Here is a 21,499-nt window from a genome sequence, read left to right on the forward strand (position 1 = left end):
TTTTTTCGTACTTTCTTTGTTTTTGTTTCTGTTTCTGAGCATTGACATACGTGTAGCATTATACCCGCTGCTTAGACCGGAATATGTATTTAGAAAAGCTTTTTCGAGGCAAAGTGAAACTGGGAGCACCGACCTGTATACATTTTCATACGTTCCCCTAATGTGAGTAAGGCTTTCGACAGTTCTCACTGCACGTAAGCGACAGTGCTCGGAGGTCTCCCGCGAATGTACTAGAAAGGAGATGATGAGCCACAGAATGAGAAGAAAAATAAGAACCTCCACCACTCTGTTTGCAGTCTAGTTGTGGCTTAGTAAATACTATGGGAATTCTCATTATCAACCGTAATTACACGATATTGTTTATCCTCACTCGATTCCTCATCTTCCGTATATATAATGGCGCTCTTGAATCATATCGGTATCAGGCCAGCGAAAGAGTAATATGTCTCCGAAAGAAGTGGGAGAAGAGACCAAGGCAAAAAGTTTCTACGACCCAAGCTTAGTCTATTACAATCTACCTTACAGATTTCCCTAATCCTTAGGTATTCGGAAGCCAGGACAGTCCTAGTGAAAGTCTTAAAAGAGCTTTATTCGACGATAATACCGAGCAACGGTCACGATTATGCCCAAAACAGGCCAAATTTGGGCTTGTTTGAGACATAAGGCTTAAATAAGGATTACCTTCTGTAAATCAGTCTTATAGAAATACCCGTTTTGACCCTAAAGTAAAGTAGGGACTAAGCTCGTTGAAGAGACTAAGGTCGTTTAGGGAATAGGTTCGGGAGAACGCTTCCCAAGGTATCACTCGTAATTAGAATTATGGTTTGCATGGTATAATTAAGGTTTAGTCCAACCTTTACCATCAACTTCCGGGATATAAAGACAGCTACAGCTACCTAGTGTAGTAGTGTAAACATCTGACATATGTCGGGGTGTCTGGGGTTCAACTCCGACCTGTAACGGGTCAGCGGCACACGATACACAATTGAGGGCCTCAAAGGTACGTCATATTGTCCACACAGAATGCATATTGTCCACACAGAATGGATAAACGCCTTGCCACAGAGGAAGAGGGTTGACCGATTACTGTGCCATGACTTTATTCCTCTGGAGGTAGGGCGTAAGACTCCAGCTGTTTATCCAAATTAGCCCAACCCCACACTACACATAAGTGGGGTCGCGAAAAGAATAAACAGTTGGCGGAAGCCGATGCAGTTTTTTCCTACAAACCGAGTGATATTTCCTGCACCCGCCCCCGGTGCTCTGGACTCGCCCCAGTATTATCTGGACTATATTACGAATATGCTTCCTTAAACTTGTGAGGATGACCCAAAGTTATAGTACCGCCAAAACTCAAAAAATTGGCTATCTCTGGCCAGGGATTATCACCCGAGTGATTGGTTGAATGGCATCGATCTGCATCAGAAGTTTCCCATACAAGTAATTTTGATCGAGTTATGGCGGTAATCCCATATACGCACGAAGACCAAAATAAGGAATTCCAATAACCGATCCTGATCCTTCTTTCGGCAATCCTAACCCGATGTGCCCCGACAGCAACGACGTACAAGCCACTACCCCCCAGCCACAATAGCCCACAAGCAATACCTCCAGCAACAAACGCCACCACCGGACTCTCAACACCACCACCCTCATGCTACCCCCTCCAACCCCTCTCCCCACCAGCGGCTTCTACACCATCACTCACGACACAGCGCCCCTCGCCGTCCACCTCGAAGCCCTCTTGGAAGTGCTCCCTCCCACGACTAAGGAGCTTCTCCAAAGATGGAGTGCTCGCGTCGGGACCATCGACGACATGCAGTTCAAGACCCTAGACTACGCGGTCAAGGTCCTGCAGACCCACCAGACCGACACCACGACGGTCTGCCCGCTACTTGAGGAGCTTGGGAACGCAGACACGACCGCAACGCGCATCCTCGAGCTGTATGACCAGGTGCATGGTGGCCTACACGTTTTCTCGGCCGGCGGGGGCAGAACACCCTCGACGACATCCGCATCCGCATCTTCGTCCTCTGTTTTGGTGGGCCGCACGAAGCCTCACGGGCGTTCCGCTAACGTGAAGAAGGACTGCCGTAACCGTGATGGGAATAGGTCCGTGCTGAGTCAGTTTATGGAGGAGGAGGGGTTACAGGTCGCACACATCATTCCGTACTCGGCCAGCGGAGAGAAGGCGGATATGTTCTGGCCCTTCATCGAGATGTTCTTAAAAAAGGATGGGGTGACAGCGTTGAAGGGTCTTGTCCTGGGGCCGCAAGGGACCACCGATCATTTGAGGAATGTAATGTTATTGAGTTCCACAGAACACCAAGCCTTTGACACACATAAATGGGAGCTTGTCCCGGTGTTGGAGATGCTTCCGTATAACTCCAACACCTGCTCAGAGGTAATCCCCAATTTCCCACTTTTCCACTCAATTATCCGTACCCCTCACAACGCCGCTGACAATCCCAGTACAAAGCCCGCGTGGGCCTCCTCGGCAAGAGACTTATTAGCCTCAGCAGCTAATCCAGGCTTCCGCTGGCACACAGCACAACGGCAACATCACCGATGGACACCTCGTCACGCTCACGACGCCCAACCCGGCGAAGCTACCATTCCCGCACCCACTGCTCCTGCAGCTCCACAGCATCTGCTCACGCATCATTTTCCTGCGGGCCAGCGCGGGGTACCCGCTGACAGTGACAGCGAGCGATGAGAGCGACGGAGTAACCGTGTGCCATCACCTCGAGGACCACGACCCAGTGGAAGGAGGGGCGCTGGAGAGCCTACAGCGCAAGCTGATCGGGGTGTCGCAGGTCTTGAAAACGGAGCTGGTCGAGGCATGGAGAGGCTCAGTTAGCCCTGCGGAGGGAGAAGGGCCAGCGCCAGAGAGGGAGCTGGTGGAGGACTCGGAGCCTGAATCGGAAGATATGTCGCCAGCGCATGGGGCGGTTGAAGTGACTTGTAGATAGATATTGTAGGGTTACAAGAACAACCGATCACTTGCACCTTCCTGAGACTCATAGCAACCAAAACTGTCCAGCGAAGAAACCTTACATCGAGACCTTCTAGGTCAGAAGGATAAGTCAATCCTTTCCAAGCATCTAACTCCGTTTAGGACACTTAAAATTATTCAATTGTTCTCCCGGCTCTTGAGTTATTCTGATATGAAGTGCCATTAGGTAGGTGATTGGTTATTTTTGTAACCCTACAAATGTAGATACTTGATCGATTCTCTAGGACAAGGGAAGGGCCTTTCTTAATGAGTTAAACAGAAAAAAAAAAAGGGAAGGGCCTTTCGGATTAGTTAGGGTTAGGGTTGGGTAGACCTGACTCTCCGCAAAATGAAGACCGTACCTCACTGTTTTACTCCAGTCATTACCCAAAGACCAGTATGCGGGGACTACAATCCATCCCATAACCCCGCACAGTTAATCGTGGGAGATCACTCGAGGCTTACGCCACGAAGCGAGTGGTCTCTTCCAATGGAATAATAAAGAGTATTTACCAAGTGTCAAATGCGGGGGTTTACACTTCAAAAATGACGATTTCGGGAGGCAAAATTGACAGTCCTCCTCAGTTGCCTATTAACCCCACGAGGAAGGTATGATTGCAGATATTACACAGACTCAAGCTTTCTGTGAAATACGCGGACAGGATGTGAAATCCCCAGGCGTATTCTATATCCATCGCCGCCAGAGTTGGCAGTTTCGGTAACCGCTTTTAAATAGACCGGCTTGCCCATGCTAGAGCGAGTCCCCCCCCCCCCCCCCTTTTCCCCCTTTCGTTTTTATGTATTCTACCCATGTTGGCGATCGATCTATTAGAGCGTTTTAGTAACCGACTTGGGTCCAAATATTCCAGTTCTTTGCAACAATATTTTATTGTGAGTAGCCCACTAAGAGCTCCAAAGTCGAACCCAAATTAAAAATATGGTCGGTGCCATAACGCCTATTATGATCAAATGGGACCGAGTGATCCCTGATGGCTACTCAGCCTGCAGTGTTCTCAACGGGGCAGCCCATCCGCTTTCAGCCTCGAACCGAAACGGAGCGCAAGAGTCGTCCGTCCTTGAAGGTAGCCCGGGACCGACAAAGCCGCGAAGTTAGAGGACTGAAGACGGCCGTTGTGCCCGCCGGGGGCTTGGCATTAAGTGACCTAATGTAAAATATGTGAGCTTTTGATTCTCAACAGTATAAAGGAAGCTGTAATTACGAATGACTTCTCATGATTCTAGTGAAGGAAATTACTTACCGTCAACGGCGGCAGACGGCTATTACCTGCCAATGACTGCATATGACTGCATATGACTTCATATGCCTGCGGGGGACGGCGGGGGACGGCCGTTACCCGAAAGTTAAAGAGGCCTGCAGGGCCCTACGGGCCCGAGGGTCCTTTGCGGTCCCTCGGATTCCACCCCCGGACGGACTATAGAGCGCCATCCGTCCAGTCCCCACCTCTTTTCAGAGCCCTACCGGGCGCCCGGCGGGGGCCCCGGACGCCTGCGAACATTGAATTAACACCACACGACAAACGCATACATTCATTCTATTCTTCCCCTTCTTCTTCTCTGAGTCCGCCCCATCCTCGCTTTGCTTCCCTTTCTTCTTCGTCTTTAGATATACCCAGGTTCAATTTACCTAATAGTCCAACTTTTTGCTTTTCATCTTATATATAAGTATACCTAGAAAAAACATAATTTAATGTCTATCAAAAAGTGTCAAATGCCACTAAGGATTCATTTAATGATTCATTTCGCATAGAAAAAGATTCATATACTATGAGCTTCAATTAGTAAACAATTTAGGGTGATTCATTTATTGATTTGATTAGATTGCTGATAGAAGCTGAAATACAACTAATAAAAATGAAAGTAACAGCAAGTATCCTTTGTTCCCTGAGGGTGCGCCGTCCTTATCACAGTACTACTTGGTGAAAGGCGTAGAATGAACCGTCTCCCCTGACCGAGAGCCAACATTCATTCTCTTCCTCTCAGTGGTAATATAATCAGCCTAAAGTTAATAATAAACCCTAACCCGTTCGCCGAGTGATATGTAATGACGAAATTAGCACCAAAATCTATGTGCACTAGTTAGAATCGATAACTTCACTTGCCTACACTCCCCGAAATCAAAGATCTCCTCCGTAGATTTCTAATCCAAAACACAACAGTGCCCTACGTAGCAATACCCCATGCCATAATCAGTAATCGGAGCCAAGTGCCTAAGGCCATGTTGCCTACCAAGAGTGAGGAGTGCTGTGAAGAAAATATCTCATAAACAGGGCGCAATGGGCCGAAAGCACGCCAAAAGTATTTTTCTGCGTTCCGTGCTGTAACCATAATAATTCCCCGCAGGATAGACCCAGGTTCTGCACATTCGGTTAATAGCCGAGAAATGTGGGGGAATTCAGCCTGAAGTTGAAGTGCACATCAAGCTTCCCCGCAAGGTGCTGGTCGGGGAGCGTCGGGGTGAGACGCGATGAGCTTCGATGAGTTTGGGGTCGAGCTTGGATATTAAAATGTGGGGTGGTTATAATGAGCTGGGGAGGAGGGGTGAATGGGTATATATAGCGCTAGTGACAGCAGTTGAGATGGAGTACGAAATATACTGCAATTACAATGCGATTCTCGAAAATGACAGAAACAAAGTTCTCATTCCTGAAGGTTGACGGCGAGAAGATTGTTGATGAGAATGGCAACAATGTGATCTTGAAAGGTGCGGGTTTGGGAGGGTGGATGAAGTATGTTTCCTTCCTTTCCACAGCTTAAAAGCCTTCCTATGATTCAGTACACTGTATTTCCCGATTGATCCTCCGTTCATATCCCACCCACTCCGGCTCCTAGCCAGAGCTCACTAGAGCTAACCAACACCCCCCATCTCAGTATGGAAAACTTCATCACAGGCTACCCCGGCCACGAGCACCAACACCGCGAAGCAATGCTTGCAGTTCTCGGACAAGAAAAATATGAATACTTTTTCGACCAATTCCTCACACATTTCTTCAATGATGCCGACGCCGCGTTCTTCGCCTCACTGGGACTCAACTGCCTCCGCATCCCTTTCAACTACCACCACTTCGAGGATGACATGAACCCACGCGTGCTCAAGACCTCCGGGTTCAAGCACCTCGACCGTGTAGTGGATCTCTGCGAGAAACATGGAATCTGGACAGTGTTGGACTTGCATGCGGTGCCCGGGGGACAAAATCCGGATTGGTAGGTGTTGTGCTGGGTGTTGGGGGCTACAGCTGCGGAGTGCGAAGCTAATATAGAGATGACTATAGGCACTCGGATAATCCGACGAATGCGGCATTATTTTGGGAGTATAAAGATTTTCAGGACAGGGTGGTATGGCTGTGGGAGGAGTTGGCAGAGCATTACAAGGACCGCAAGTGTATCGCGGGGTATAACCCTTTGAATGAGCCTGCAGACCCTAGTATGTTCTTCTATGTATGCCCTTCATGTGAGGACATGGTTTTCTAATGTAGCGAGCAGAACATGTACGACTCCCGAAGTTCTATGACCGCATCGAGAAGGCGATTCGAAAGGTTGATGCGAACCATATTCTTTGGCTCGATGGAAACACATTTGCAATGGACTTCAAGGCGTTCGACAGTGTGCTACCCAACACTGTCTACGCCATCCATGATTACTCCGTAAGTCTGTCCCAGTCCCTACTTCATAGAGTTAGCGCTCTCCGCTTTTTCCGTCCCTGCTAACTGTCGTTCAGCTGATGGGTTTCCCTACTGGTTCCCCATATACGTCCACCCCCTCCCAGGACCAAAAACTCGAATCCCAACTCCTCCGAAAGACCGAGTTTATGCGGAAGCACAAGGTCCCCATCTGGAACGGCGAGTTCGGACCAGTCTATGCTCCGCCCTCCTCTCCCGATGCAGATACAGTAAACACGCAGCGCTACAACCTTCTCGGGGCACAGCTGCGCATCTACGAGAAGTACAACATCGGCTGGAGCATCTGGACATACAAGGATATCGGTATGCAGGGGATGGTGTACGCAGATCCGAAGGGGAAATGGATGAAAACACTCCAGCCCTTTATCGAGAAGAAGAAGAAGGTTCAGGCAGATGCGTGGGGGTATTGGCCTTCGGACGAGGTTGACGGAATCTTTGGCGTTAGTCCCTTTTAACTCTATTCCTTTTGTGCGCTGTCAATGCTGATAAAGAACAGCCCCTCATAGAATGGATCTCGAAAAACGCGCCAGAGGCAGCGCAGAAGTATCCCGATCACTGGGACGTAAAACGCCATGTGTCGAGGCTTTTAAAGGAATGTTTTCTGAGCGAGACGCTGTCTGCAGAGTTTGCGAGATATTTTGAGGGTATGGGAATGGAGGAGCTAGGGGATATGGCAAAAAGCTTTGCGTTTGAGAGGGTGGTGCAGAGGGAGGGGTTGAACCAGATTTTATTGGAGCATGCGTCACTGGTGTAAAGCGTAGAAGCGAAGTTCGAGATACACTAACGTTAAGTCGTTGTAATGAATACAGGAACACGTTTTAATGGTGATAACCAGCTGCAAAGCAATTATGAGAGAGACAGATATACTTGTTTATCTTAGGGCGCAATATTTGTAGTATCGAGTGATAATGCACGCCCCAAACGCCAGATTTAAACCTATGCGTTTTAGTAATCGATCCACCACTAAGAGCGAGAGAGGGATACTATCGACGTGATACATACAGTGTATCAAAGAGACATTGGTATGAAGTTCATGGGTTGATAGTAGAACCTGTGGTTTGGCTCTGTTTCAGGTTTGACGTAGGTTTCTATTCCAGAATCATCGTTTTGACCGTTTCGATCTCAGGAAGCTATGCAATATGTATCCCCCATTTAACTAAACTATAGCTATCGCTCACATTAGAGCGATTTGGCCAACCACTTCTGAACCTAAACATCTAGTTCTTGGCGACAGTTTTTGGTGTGAAAATCCCGCCAAGACCTCAAAATTTGAGCTCAAAATTTGAAACACAGGGATTGGCCAAATCGCTCTATTTAGCACTATCTCTCTATAGCAATCTTCCCTTTGAGCACCCACCCAGGATCACGCAGCACAAAATACCGAACCACCCCAGATTTAGTAGGTATAAACCCTCCGCGCGCGGATTTTTAAAGCCCTAAGGCCTTACCCAGGCGCCCAATTTAAAGCTTAATCACATATGATAATGTAAAGTAACAAATTTCGCTGTGGTGCATGCTGAATCAACCACTCTCTATACTAAGGACCCCCAGCACGCACCGCCATCTCTAGCTCTGTAATACTGCACCATCAAGATAGGAGATGCCATGGCGTCGTCAAATAATAAAGCATTTATGGACACAAATAATCTCGAGAGGCTGCCTCGAAATGAAGAATAATCACCCCAACATATATCCTTTGAAGTAAATTCGAGTGATAACCTGTGAATCAAACCTAACCCACACCTGGTTTCGGTTCGCCACAGTTCAATGGGACCGAACCTCCCCCGAGTCGGTTAGCTGCGGAAACCTCGCCGATCTGATCAGTTATGGAAAGTGTGTGTGTGTGTGTGAAGTCATTTCATTTCTAGTTTCTAGGTACAGAATGTTCGCATGCAGTATAAACTATGGCGTAAAGAGATCAGTTATGGAAAGGAGTGATCTTAATATATATAGAGGGGAGGTTCTTGGTTCCTAGATCGATCTAGCTGGGCACTTGCTGTTTTCAATACACTACATGTAGATTTGGCAAGCCGAGGAATGTTAATATATAATATACGCTTCAAAATACCTTACTTTACCGCCTAATACTCAGCAATTTCCTCTCTAAACCCTCACGTATCATTTATACACCCCTAACCCATTGTTGGCCTAACCAATCAATCAAACCCTCAACAAATCAACGAGTGATACTCGAAGATTACACAGATTGCGCTGTCCGTAGAATCACCCCTTTCAGTACCCTAATACGGCCAAAGGGGGCGAGATCTTGAATTATTACGTAATTACTCATCATAACAGTTCATGTTATTATAAGGGGCGCAAGGGCATCGGAGAGGCAGACCTCACCATATACATAACTGCCAAGTGACGGGAACTCATCATGTAATTGGGACAGTCCTTCCACGTATCGCTAGAATCCGATAGAAAGATGTGGCCGTGCAAGATAGAAATCAGGTTTAGATTATTCAAAGATTCTTTCGCTAAAAACTCAATAATCTTTAAGGGCCCTGCTACCGAGTAGAAAATACTTAATAGCTCTCATGAAGACTGGAGAAATCTTGTTACGAACCACTACCGCAACACGGAGGAAGCATGAGTCATCGGAAGGTGCCGGAAGTTCTGCGAAGGATTAGTAATCGGGTTGTTTCTCTTTCTTATATATATAGGGGTGCTCGCCCCCTCACTGTCTACTTCTTTTCCTTACGCAACATCTTGTATTTTACTTGGAGTTACTACTTTGGGGGATTTACTTCGCTTCAATACACTTCTTTACTCTCAGTCCCCGTTACGTCTGCTGCCCATCATGCTCTTCGCATCCGCCGTTATGTTCCTCGTCGTCGCCCTCGTGGCCCTCTGCTCGCTTACCCCGCTGCTCCCCTCGGCCCCCTCGCCGACCGCTGTCTCCTCCGTCTTAGTACGGACCATCGTCCCTGCCCTCGGGCACACCGCTGACTCCATCCTCGTCATCGTGCGAGCCTACTTCCTCCTTCCCAGGAGCCCCCTAGTGTCCTTCGACCCCATTGCCAAGCCATCGCGCACGGTCCCTTACACTATGTTGCGTGTCTTATGGTCGACCGACACCCTCTCTCCGGAGAACACCAACACACTGCTACCATTCGCTTACGCCGCCCTCTTCCTCCTAGCCTGGACAACAGCCTACCTACTCGGTAAACTTCTCCCCCGAGCTAGGGAGGAACCACTCGCCGACCAAACCCCCCCACTATTGACACCCCGACGCACTCGACGACTACAACGCCTCCTCCTCCAACGTGCCGCCCATTTTGGAAACCCTACAGGAAACGACCCGGGTTGGTGTTTCCTAACACTAACCTCCAGGGACTTCCACCCCTACCTCATCGGGATCGGACCATACCCATCGCCTGTCAAGGTCTTGAATACCCTTCATCGGTTAGGAGCACCACTACTCCCTGCCCTGGTCACCCGTCATGGGGGCACAGCCCACGTCACCAACGCCCCCGGCGTCCACACGGCCACACGACTATTACGGACGAGAAGGGTAGGAGCCAAACTCAAGATCGGACAACTACACCACCCCGGCGACTGCGAACCCTTCGAAGTACCAATACGACTATCTCGGAACAAGGACGCGCTCCGGGCGCTGGTGGACACCGGGGCCACCGGATACGGATTCATCGACGCTTCCTTCGCCAAGGCCCGCGGATATCCCCTCGAAGAACTCGCGACCCCAAGACATTTGCAAGTGATCGATGGACGAGCCATCGCCTCCGGAGCCATCACCCACTGTTGCAAACTCCGCCTCGAGATGAATGATCATGTGGAAGGGGCCTCCTTATACGTCACCAAGCTCGGTGACGCGAAAGTGGTCCTCGGACTCCCCTGGCTACAACACCACGCTGCCGAAATACGGTTCGCCGACCGATCCATCTCCTTCCACGCCGAACGCTGCCAACAGCACACTGCAACTCTCTGGACCTCCACCCTCACCTGTCACCCATTGATCGCCTCCGCCGCCACCCTGCCACCCCCGCCAATACCCCCGAGACCAAGCACCGCCATCCCCTCGCGCCCGCCGCCGATACCCCCAAGGCCAGCCACCCCTCGCCGCACGATTACTTTGTCCGCCGCCCGATTCCGCAGAGAAGCACAACAACCGGACAACCAGCTTTTCCTCCTCGCAGCCCGAGCCCCAAAACCAAACTCATCGCCGTCCCAATCAACCGATGAACTGGTCCCTGCCGCTTACCACCAATACCTCCACCTGTTCCAGGAATCCGAGGCCCAAGTGCTCCCCAACCACCGGTATATCGATCACGAAATCCCGTTGATGGAAGGCAAGCAACCACCCTTTGGCCCCCTGTACGGCATGTCCTCGGAGGAATTAAAAACCCTGCGGGAATACCTGGATGACCAGCTAGCCCGAGGGTACATCCGTTCATCTTCGTCCCCTGCAGGAGCCCCCGTCCTGTTCATCAAAAAGAAGGACGGATCCCTAAGGCTATGTGTGGATTACCGCGCCCTCAACGCAGTCACCATCAAGAACCGCTACCCACTGCCGTTGATCAACGACACCTTGGACCGATTAAAAGACGCCAAGATATACACCAAGTTGGACCTCCGCCAGGGCTACAACCAAATCCGAATCAAGGAAGGGGAAGAATGGAAAACAGCCTTCCGAACCCGGTACAGGCTGTTCGAATACCTGGTCATGCCGTTCGGACTCACCAACGCCCCGCCACCTTCCAGGCCTTCATGAACGACACCCTCCGAACCCACTTGGACGACTTCTGCACGGCGTACCTCGATGATATCCTGATCTACTCCAACACACCCGAAGAACACCAGCAGCATGTCCGCATTGTCCTGGACAAACTACAAGCCGCGGGCCTCCACTGCAAGCCAGAGAAATGTGAGTTCCACGTGGATCGTACCGAGTACCTGGGGTACATCATATCCGGTGAAGGGGTCACCATGGCAACCGACAAAACAAAGGCGATCCAGGAGTGGAAGACACCCACCTCGGTCCACGACGTACAGGTCTTTTTAGGGTTCGCCAACTTCTACCGAAGGTTCATCCGCGATTACTCCAAGGTAGTATCCCCCATGACGAATCTGTTGAAGAAGGACGCCCCGTTCATATGGACAACCGCGGCGGAACACGCTTTGGCCTAACTGAAAGAAGCTTTCACCACCGCCCCGGTACTAAGGCACTATGACCCCGAACGAGCGTGCATAGTGGAAACCGATGCCTCTGACTTTGTAGCGGCAGCTGTACTCTCCCAGAAGGACGACCAGGGAATCCTCCACCCCGTGGCGTTCTACTCCCACAAGATGACGCCAGCCGAGTGCAACTACGACATTTATGACAAAGAGTTGCTAGCGATCGTACGCGCGTTTGAAGAATGGCGAAAGTACCTGGAACCCAACAACCAAGAAACCACGGTGTACTGCGATCATAAGAACCTGGAGCACTTCATGTCCACAAAGATCCTTAACCGTCGTCAAGCCCGGTGGTCCTTAACGCTGTCCTCCTTCAACTTCGTAGTCACCTACCGCCCGGGTACAAAGAATGGGAAACCTGATGCCCTCACACGTCGATCTGGAGATCTCCCTAAGGAAGGGGATGAAAGATTGACCCAGCAGCACCAGGTTGTACTAAAACCAAAGAACCTTCGTCTGGCGGCCGCACTACAGATCCCCACACCCTCCAAAGTGGCACCATCCCGCCAAAGGGAACTAGAGACCGCACTGGCCAAAGACCCTCTATCCAAACAACTCATGAAGGATATCGCGGCCAAGAAGAAACACTCCCGCTTCTTACCCATAGGCGAATGCACAGTTAAAGAAGGATTACTGTACTATCAGGGCCTACTATACATCCCTGACGACGCCGCTATCAAGTTGGAGATCCTCCGCACCCACCATGACGCACCTTCGGCCGGACACCCAGGACGGGCACGCACGCTGGAACTACTGTCCCGGAACTTCTACTGGCCCCAAATGCGGAAGTACGTTGCCCGTTATGTGGACCACTGCGATACCTGCTCCCGAATTAAGCCGGCCCGACACGCCCCGTATGGTCTCCTCAAACCACTGGCTCCCCCAGTCAAACCTTGGTCTTCGTTATCCATGGACCATGTTACAGGCCTACCCGAGTCCCAAGGATCTAACGCCATCTTAGTAGTGGTCGACCGGCTCACCAAAATGGCCCACTACATCCCCACGAGAGACACCGCCGACGCCCCGGAACTGGCCCGACTATTCCTACAACACATCTGGAAAGCACACGGGCTGCCGAAAGACATAGTATCAGACAGGGGCACAACCTTTACCTCGCAGTTTTGGAAGTCACTCTGCGGCCAACTGGACATCAAGCCCCGATTCAGCACAGCCTTCCACCCACAAACAGACGGACAGACCGAAAGGGTAAACGCCATTATGGAGCAATACTTACGGGGCTACGTCAACTACCAACAGGACAACTGGGCAGAGTTCCTTCCCCTGGCAGAATTCGCGCACAACAATGCTTCTACGGAACCGTTGGGAGTCAGCCCGTTCTTTGCCAACTATGGGTATAATCCCCAACTAGACGTCCTCCCTGCTGAAGAAACGCGCAAAGTCACACCGAAGGAGGTACTGGAATTTGCAAACGCAATCTCCACTTTACAGGTTGCCCTGCGATCAGAGATCCTGTACGCACAAGCCGCCGCCGCCGAGAATGCAAACGCCGCCCGACTTCCAGAGCCCCGATTCGAAGTGGGAGATATGGTATGGCTATCGAGAAAACACATACGCACCACTAGGCCATCGGACAAACTAGATCACAAACGGCTAGGGAAGTTCAAAATACTCGAACGCATCGGATCACATGCCTACCGCTTGGAACTCCCCGCCTCGATGAAGTCCCACCCAGTATTCCACGTTTCATTGCTAGAACCTGCTCGGACCCAACCTTTGCCAGGCCACATACAACCACCACCGCCCCCGGTAATCGTTGAAGGGGAGGAAGAGTTTGAAGTACAGGAAGTACTGGACTCCCGAATACGGCATCGGCAGTTACAATACCTAGTCAAATGGACCGGCTACGAACAGCCCACCTGGGAACCGGCTCGGAACCTCGATGCGGAATTAGGGGCACTGCAACGCTTCCGCTCCTTATACCCAACAAGCCCGCGGCAAACCTTAAGAGGACCTTGCGTAGGAAAGTATAGTTTGTTACGGTTTCTTTCGCAAATGAAACCGCTCTATGTTACGTTCCCTGGTGTTTCGCCTACAACCATTTGCTAACTTACTACGTACTTACCTTACCTCGCCTACCGCCTACCTGCTCGCAGGAGCTCGCTCTTCGAGAGGAGGGGCTAAACTGTTACGAACCACTACCGCAACACGGAGGAAGCATGAGTCATCGGAAGGTGCCGGAAGTTCTGCGAAGGATTAGTAATCGGGTTGTTTCTCTTTCTTATATATATAGGGGTGCTCGCCCCCTCACTGTCTACTTCTTTTCCTTACGCAACATCTTGTATTTTACTTGGAGTTACTACTTTGGGGGATTTACTTCGCTTCAATACACTTCTTTACTCTCAGTCCCCGTTACGTCTGCTGCCCATCATGCTCTTCGCATCCGCCGTTATGTTCCTCGTCGTCGCCCTCGTGGCCCTCTGCTCGCTTACCCCGCTGCTCCCCTCGGCCCCCTCGCCGACCGCTGTCTCCTCCGTCTTAGTACGGACCATCGTCCCTGCCCTCGGGCACACCGCTGACTCCATCCTCGTCATCGTGCGAGCCTACTTCCTCCTTCCCAGGAGCCCCCTAGTGTCCTTCGACCCCATTGCCAAGCCATCGCGCACGGTCCCTTACAAATCTGCATAGTTGGGCGGGGAGGATCCTGAGTACTTATACTCCAAAGGGTTCTGTTCCCCTGCTCCTACTTCCTAACTAAGTTCCGGTGATGCCTTTTAACGGAAGGGAAGCAATACCACCGCTACCCCACTTTTCTCTAAGCGTTAGTGGGTGCTTCTGGTTCCGAATGCAACCACCCTTAGTGAAAGCCTTTGTAACACCTGCAGTCTTGGTTGTCGCGCAACTGGAACCTGCATGAATGAGCTACCGCTTAGGTGTAAGCTTAATCGTTGCTGTAGAGCTCTTCGCCTATTGTAGACTTCCCAGGCAAGGTCCCTGCCACTACCGGCAGACTTATCATGCTCAGAGGATTTAGAGGATCGCTGAGCACTCAAAGCTTCACTCTGGCTGGCCTTCTAATCATTGGCAAGGCATAGACCCGTCAGTTATTACCCTCATGAATAAATTCCCTTTCCTAGCGCTCAGAATGTAGTTACTCTGACAGCTGGTAGCTAACCACACTACCGGTAATTGCATGTCACTGTGCAACTGGCTTCAATCAACAATTTTCAGTATGTAACCGGGCTCTGTGTGTACTCATACACCAGACAGTTAGAATGGCTCCGTTACACATCATCCCTGATAGGGTCCCCTCCCACACACGACTCCTGCACGGCAGATCAAACCCACCTAAGAAATGGAACTCAACAGTGATAAACGGAGTAGCATATCTCTCAATCGAATACATTTGTTCCCTCCTGCACAACCCGATCGCGAGAGGAACTAACTACAAGCTCCTTCCAAAACTAGCAAAAGAACAGATGCTAAATAATTAGGCACACAACTTCCCAACCCCCTCATACTACTCTCTCCTTCTCACCACAACCCTTGAGCCCTTCATGGACCTACACAAACTCACGGCTACTCGAATCCACCAAATGATAGCCCAAAAAAGCTACCTCAAAGGCCACAAATCCTGGCTCAACCTCCACCTCCCCGATACGTATAACAGGTGCAGCTTGTGCTCAGAAACCACAGAACATGCCATCCTTATATGCTAAGTAAAGGTAGACTAACATTCTCAATATTTACCTGGTATCAACATGCTTGACGAAATCTGGCACAACCCACTGGCAACCAACACACTAGCCCTGTAACGGGGGTGCTATGATGGGGCACGACCGTGACTTCGATCAGGTAGGAATGATAAAGGAAGCGAACGAGTTACGATGGGCTCGTTCGACAGAAGGATAGAGTTTGTTTTGTTTGATCGTTATTTGTAGTCTTAGAACTTAATAACTTTAAGGGGTCTTCTCGCTAGTAAAGATCCGATGATTATGAGAGGCCAACCTGGGGCATTACCGAGTTCTTCATAGAAGTTCGATGCCCTTGTTCAGGTTCTTTGTTTCTGATGGCAAACTGCCTGTCAATAGTCGGGGGGCACATCGACTATTTCCTATGAGGGGCGAGAGGAGTAGCTACCACATCTCGGACGAACTTCCGCCCGAGTCAAATCACGCAATCTCTGCCAAGAGCTGGTCGGGATCCTAAGAACTAGCGGAAACAACCGACCAGATAGCAATTACTTATTCAATTTGCTTTTAAAATAGATTTGGTGTTTTGTAAAGCGAGGTTTGCTTTTAGTAGCTTGGGTTGTACTATTACTCCCCAAAGATGCACCGGGCTGAAACAGGAGGGTTCCCGCGGTTCGACGCTCCGGGGGTTATTTTTGGGGTCTAAAACGTGTTTATTTTGCAGCGTTTCCTCAACTCCGCAACGCGTTCATTAGATTAGCCCAGATTAACCGGAGCGCCGCCAGGATCCTTTCTAACGCGCTAAAGCATATTTTTCGGTCATCGGTTGCAAAGTTATTGCACCTCAGAGGTCGACCACCAAGGTAGGGTAACTTATGTTAGAGGTTACCCTTCCTGTTTGGCATGCTTGTCCTTCTGTTCTAATTTTTTACCCAATCGCCTGGCTTGACTCATGTGGCTCATTGCTCGCTAAGATCCCTACCCTCCATACCAATAGAGGTAGGGGCTCACCTGTCCTTGTCTTCACCCGTCGATGAAGAACAAGCTGCGGTTACCCTAGGGTCGTATGGCTTTGACTGGTAGAACAGGTATTATTATAACAGCCTGATAATAGCCCCGTTATAAGCCCTAGTGGCGTACTACATCATCACTTCCATCAGGATGAACTTCCCAAAGAAAAACCAAATCTCCCCACTCCTGTCAGGGTCTGAGTCATCAAGCTCACTCAGCTCCCCCCCTTCCTTCACCTAGCCAATGCAAGACCTTCTTCCGAGTCATTCGCGAATCCACACACCCACAAGTTCCCTATAGACAACAGGTTATTAAAACTCAAAACCATGGAGGTCGACACCTTATGCCGGATATGGGCCACCAAAGAGTGTTAACTTTCCTTGTAACTATTTTATTATATTAGCGCAGTACTTTTCCTTAGTATCTCATTTGTTCTTCTAGGGTTGTGCTTCTGTATTTCACGCTGGGGAGAGGTACTTTTATGCCATAGTCTAAGACTGCATGCAGAGTTTTGTACCTAGAATCAAATAAAACTACATGAATTAAAAAAAAAAAAAAAGACGGGAGCTCATCATGAACGTGAATGTTAATGGCAGAGATCTAGATGATGATTCTAGGGACGTTAAGGTTTAGTTAAATTGGAGAATTATGGCCACTTATGCAATTAATAGGGTCTGGCGGCGCCATGGCTCGCCCAGGTCAGGAGGATGCATACATGTATGTGATCGAACTTTGCATGGCCCTAATCAAATTTAACTCCTACAATATCGACCTGCTGGTCTGTATCAGAAACAGGCAGCGGTTTACCCTGTTCGATATCACTAATCTCGGCTTGTCGCATAATTATATAATACCGGGAAATAGCCCATCCCCAGGCAGTAATAGATGGAAAACATACTCAGATCCCCGTTCCTTAGACCTAGAGCAATTCGATTTAGGTTAATTATTAACCCAGTACCAGCAGAAACAGGGGTTCTCTTCGTGTTGTGGAAGTGACATTTGATACGTGTGCTGTTATTGAAACGTGATGCATAGTATCTGTACCCACAGCGGTGGTGTCTGTTTTAGCATTTAAGTAGACACGACAGCAATTCTTGCGATGTGAATATTGAGACCTTCTAAGACAACCAAATTTCTAGTTCTATCTAATTTGGGCATGTCCAAAAACTGGGTTTCACGTGACCAAGCCTAATCAGACCTTGATGGTTTTCGATCTCCATGCTCTCCAAACACAGATCTCCACTGTGCGGCACAGAGGGGCGCCAGTTTCACTTTCACCATACACGCACGAACATGGACTTTATCATCTTTTTCTAATATGCGGCCTCAATGGAACTGTGTCTATGGGAGAACAGGCCACATACACATACTCGGGGCAGGTAAAAAGTACCGGACAATGCAGATTTTTGGTTCACCAATGGGCACGCGTGCTAGGCGTGAACTACTGCTTGCATTGTCCGGTACTTTTTGCCTGCCCCGAGTACTCGTATTTTCCTGACGTTTGTAAAAGGAACCGCTATTGCATACCATACAAATACGTGCCAAGTCCAAATTTTAGTATGGTATGCAATAGTGGTCCCTTTTACAAACGTTAGGAAAGTACGAGTACTTGATTCTACATTATGCCCACGCACACGCAGCCAGTTGCGTATACGTAGCGATTACATACCTATATGTAAATACCTATATCAGACATTAAACTTTACATAATACCCCGCTTTGACATGTTTCCCCTCTTCTTCGTTTCTATCTTCTTGATCTCTCATTACACACTCAATACCCATTCCCTTGGCCCAGCGCGAGACCAAAGATCTCTTTCCGCATTTGCCACAATCACTGCTTCATAAATCTGCTCCTTGGTATGGATGAAACAACTAATTAATAGGTCGTGGGCTGATATATCAAAGGCTATCTCGGCGTTTTAGAAGACACGAACCGGGTTAGAAGATACTAAGGTTGATATCATGACAAGGTCATCCCAAAGGCATGGGCATCCTACCCTCGCTCTCAACTCCTATGTGGCGGATATGAGCTGAATCACGTTGCTCCCGAAAGAACGGATTGTGCCCTGGAACTCTCGGGCCAACTTACCTCGGGAGTGTACATAAATATTTTCGATCTGTCCCTGAGAACGACACCCCCAGCCGCATGCACAGTGCTCGATACTCGGGGCAGGCAATAAGAACCTGAAAATGCAAGCTGCAAGCAGGTGCTCAATTTGGTGTAGCTTTTCGCCAGCCGCGAATCAGAGGTTGTTACCATTAAAAGTCATTTTCAGGTTCTTCTTACCTGCCCCGAGTACTAAGTGAACGCACATGATTTCGGTGCGCTCAGAGTCAGGTGGATCCAGCCATTTAGAGCTTGATTCGAGCGATCAAATCACGGTCGCCGGAGGTGCGAATCAGTTGAGGCCTCTTATTGGCCAGCTCGTTCTAAAGTCTCCAAAATCTCTAGACGCCACTTTAATTAGTGGGGTTTGAACGTTAAAAACCACACTTATTAGCGCAAAGACCGTTCCTATTTCAATCGAAGTATGCATGCATGTTAGCATGGTTCTCTTCCCTGTTAGGGTGACACGCCTTCCAAATATATCAAGTATCAGATCTTCTCTTTTTCTTCCCAAGACATGAATTAACTTCACCTCATCTCGGCCTAGGCAACCTATATTCATGATTAATGAGTTAACAGGAACAACAACAACCTATACTCATCCAAGGACGAGTGATACGGCATGAACGAAAGAGCTAGGCGTCAGATATCAGTATCGTCCCCAAATCACCTTCGGAAATCCGACATGGTTACAACAAATCAACTAAAGTAGATCCGCCTATCACTCCAACCAAAAATCAAATGACCGTGTATTAACGAGAAAACACGCATCAGCTTGGGCCTCTATCAGGCAATAGAGGTAACTCAAGTCTCTTCTGGATATCAATAACCTGTGCAGCAAGCAGGAAGAGGGGCCTCTTAGATTATATTATTCAACTACACCTCCTCCAACACTCTTTTTAACTAAGGCCGAGAAACACTACAGCGCACCCGTGCACAAGTGTCTACACGCACGGTCAATAAGATTAAAAACGTCACTCTTACTGCTTGCACAAAAGTATGGGTAACCGAGATTGAACCTCTCTCCACCCTCCGGTGTTGTTGGGAATGTAGGGGTAGACGTGGCGTCGATAAAAGCACTGGTAAGACCGAGATCCTTGCGCGGATCAAGGATCGTGAGGCAAGTATTTTTCCTCCTGGGATCTGGAGACTAGGAATTGCCTACGCGTCTGGATCTGGATATCTGCTTGGAAAGGTATGCTTTTGGCGAATTAATCGCGGAGTCGTCGAGGTTTTGTGAATGCTATGGTTGGGGACACCTAGAGACGGAAGGGTGCGACATTGGTCCCCAGTGAAGATCACCTTCCTAATCTAGTAATTACGTAGCACGAAATCGCTCCAAAATGCCAAGACAGAAGATTTATGCCAAGCTATTGGCCTGCCACCAGTGATATGTTCCCAATCGGGTAATTATGTACTAAAGTACTTCCTAATCAGGTAATTATTGGTGTGGAAGTGCGACATTCGGTCAGCCTCTCACCAAAAACCCAACTTTTAAAAATTCAATAGCTCAACAACCACAACAGATAAAATTAATTGGGCTCTGTTACAGTGTTATCTATCTCCTTCTCTACCACCCTACAGAGCTATTTTAATTTTAATGTGTTGTGGTGGTTGGCCATTAGGACTCGAAGTTCGGCAACTTTGACACTCCGGCTCAAGGTGTCCCCAACCATACATCGTCGACTCGTGGGGGTACATCCGGAGGGATGTAAAGATAGTAAAGTACTCGAAGATCATTGGGGTTAGTGAGAATTGTGATGGAAGCTAGCGATTCACTGTAGCTCCGCGGGGTTCCAAGAACACATCAACGGCAAGGTAATCGACAGAACGGCGGATGGCGGTACGAAGGTTATATTAACGGGTCAAACAGATGGGGATCTTTATTTTGTTCTTGACTTACTTATCTCCACACTCTCAGCGATTACTATTCAACCGCTCATGCAGGCATTATACGGGATTAGAGCTCCGACTCCCAGGATCGAACATGTATGAATCCCCGGAATTCAATAGATCTTCCCCTCTCGGACCACAGCTCACTCGATCTTATAATCAGTAACATAAACTATCCATAGCATGAAACGGGGGGTTGGGATGAGATCTCTATCCGCATCGAAAGCCCTGCCTGTAGCTTATATCTACGACCGCCGTTTACCTTTACTGGCATACAGTCACCTCAGGGACAACGACGAACATGGAACGGACGAAAAGGTAGGTTTAGGCCAACCAAACTACCAGATATTGGCTGTTTCCTCTTTCCTCACCGCTCTCCCAATTCCCCCATCATCCCGGGAGTATCTGTATATACTGCTACCCAGCCCAACCTCCAAACCGAGATGTATGTACCTACCCATCTCCCAAATCACCAGAAATCACTCACACCACCCACCTACCGACCCAGCCCACCGGTACCCTACTCACGGAGTCACCGCTGGTCTGAAAGCGGGGGGAAGAAAAAAAGAAGTAATTGCTATCTAGCTGTGGGGGTCGCCTCCTTCGTGCTCTAAGCGATCCCGACACTGTGGTTTCAACTGTAAAGTACTGACAAAGCCATCCCAAGTCTAGAACAGCTCAATGCCTGCTTCAAGGAAGGTACAGGCGCACACATAGTGGGAGGTACACTGACACGTAGATAAAGTACCCTAGAGGTACATAGAGTACCTAGAGTACACAAGTCGGTATGTATTGGAGCACAGACAGAAACACCCGCAGGACGGGGCGTCAGGGAACATCCTAGACAAGTGGCGAAAGAAACTTCTAACGAAACGCCTCGTTCATGGTAGGACACACAGAGACCAAAACTGACGTGTCGGCGGCGATGGTGAAGGGGAGGATAA

General features: G+C 49.2%; 4 protein-coding genes across 4 annotated transcripts; all 4 read left to right on the forward strand.

Moving 5' to 3' along the window:
* Nucleotides 1-1,654: 1,654 nt before the first annotated feature.
* Nucleotides 1,655-2,972, forward strand: LAJ45_10699 (uncharacterized protein; the record flags this gene model as incomplete). Its single annotated transcript, XM_046120216.1, has 3 exons — nt 1,655-2,404; nt 2,473-2,484; nt 2,550-2,972. The coding sequence occupies 3 exons, from the start codon at nt 1,655-1,657 to the stop codon at nt 2,970-2,972; spliced, it is 1,185 nt and encodes a 394-aa protein (XP_045966566.1).
* Nucleotides 2,973-5,620: 2,648 nt separating this feature from the next.
* Nucleotides 5,621-7,447, forward strand: LAJ45_10700 (uncharacterized protein; the record flags this gene model as incomplete). The annotated part of the gene is made up of 6 exons (XM_046120217.1): nt 5,621-5,742; nt 5,885-6,217; nt 6,286-6,437; nt 6,497-6,657; nt 6,732-7,133; nt 7,190-7,447. The coding sequence occupies 6 exons, from the start codon at nt 5,621-5,623 to the stop codon at nt 7,445-7,447; spliced, it is 1,428 nt and encodes a 475-aa protein (XP_045966567.1).
* A 2,298-nt stretch (nt 7,448-9,745) lies between these two features.
* LAJ45_10701 (uncharacterized protein) lies at nt 9,746-10,899 on the forward strand (the record flags this gene model as incomplete). The annotated part of the gene is made up of 2 exons (XM_046120218.1): nt 9,746-10,791; nt 10,854-10,899. The coding sequence occupies 2 exons, from the start codon at nt 9,746-9,748 to the stop codon at nt 10,897-10,899; spliced, it is 1,092 nt and encodes a 363-aa protein (XP_045966568.1).
* A 1,551-nt stretch (nt 10,900-12,450) lies between these two features.
* Nucleotides 12,451-13,959, forward strand: LAJ45_10702 (uncharacterized protein; the record flags this gene model as incomplete). Its single annotated transcript, XM_046120219.1, has 1 exon — nt 12,451-13,959. The coding sequence occupies one exon, from the start codon at nt 12,451-12,453 to the stop codon at nt 13,957-13,959; it is 1,509 nt and encodes a 502-aa protein (XP_045966569.1).
* Between the last annotated feature and the right edge of the window lie 7,540 nt (nt 13,960-21,499).

Source organism: Morchella importuna, assembly GCF_003444635.1.
Source record: "Morchella importuna strain M04M26 chromosome Unknown Morimp01GS049, whole genome shotgun sequence".
Classification (NCBI taxonomy): domain Eukaryota; kingdom Fungi; phylum Ascomycota; class Pezizomycetes; order Pezizales; family Morchellaceae; genus Morchella; species Morchella importuna.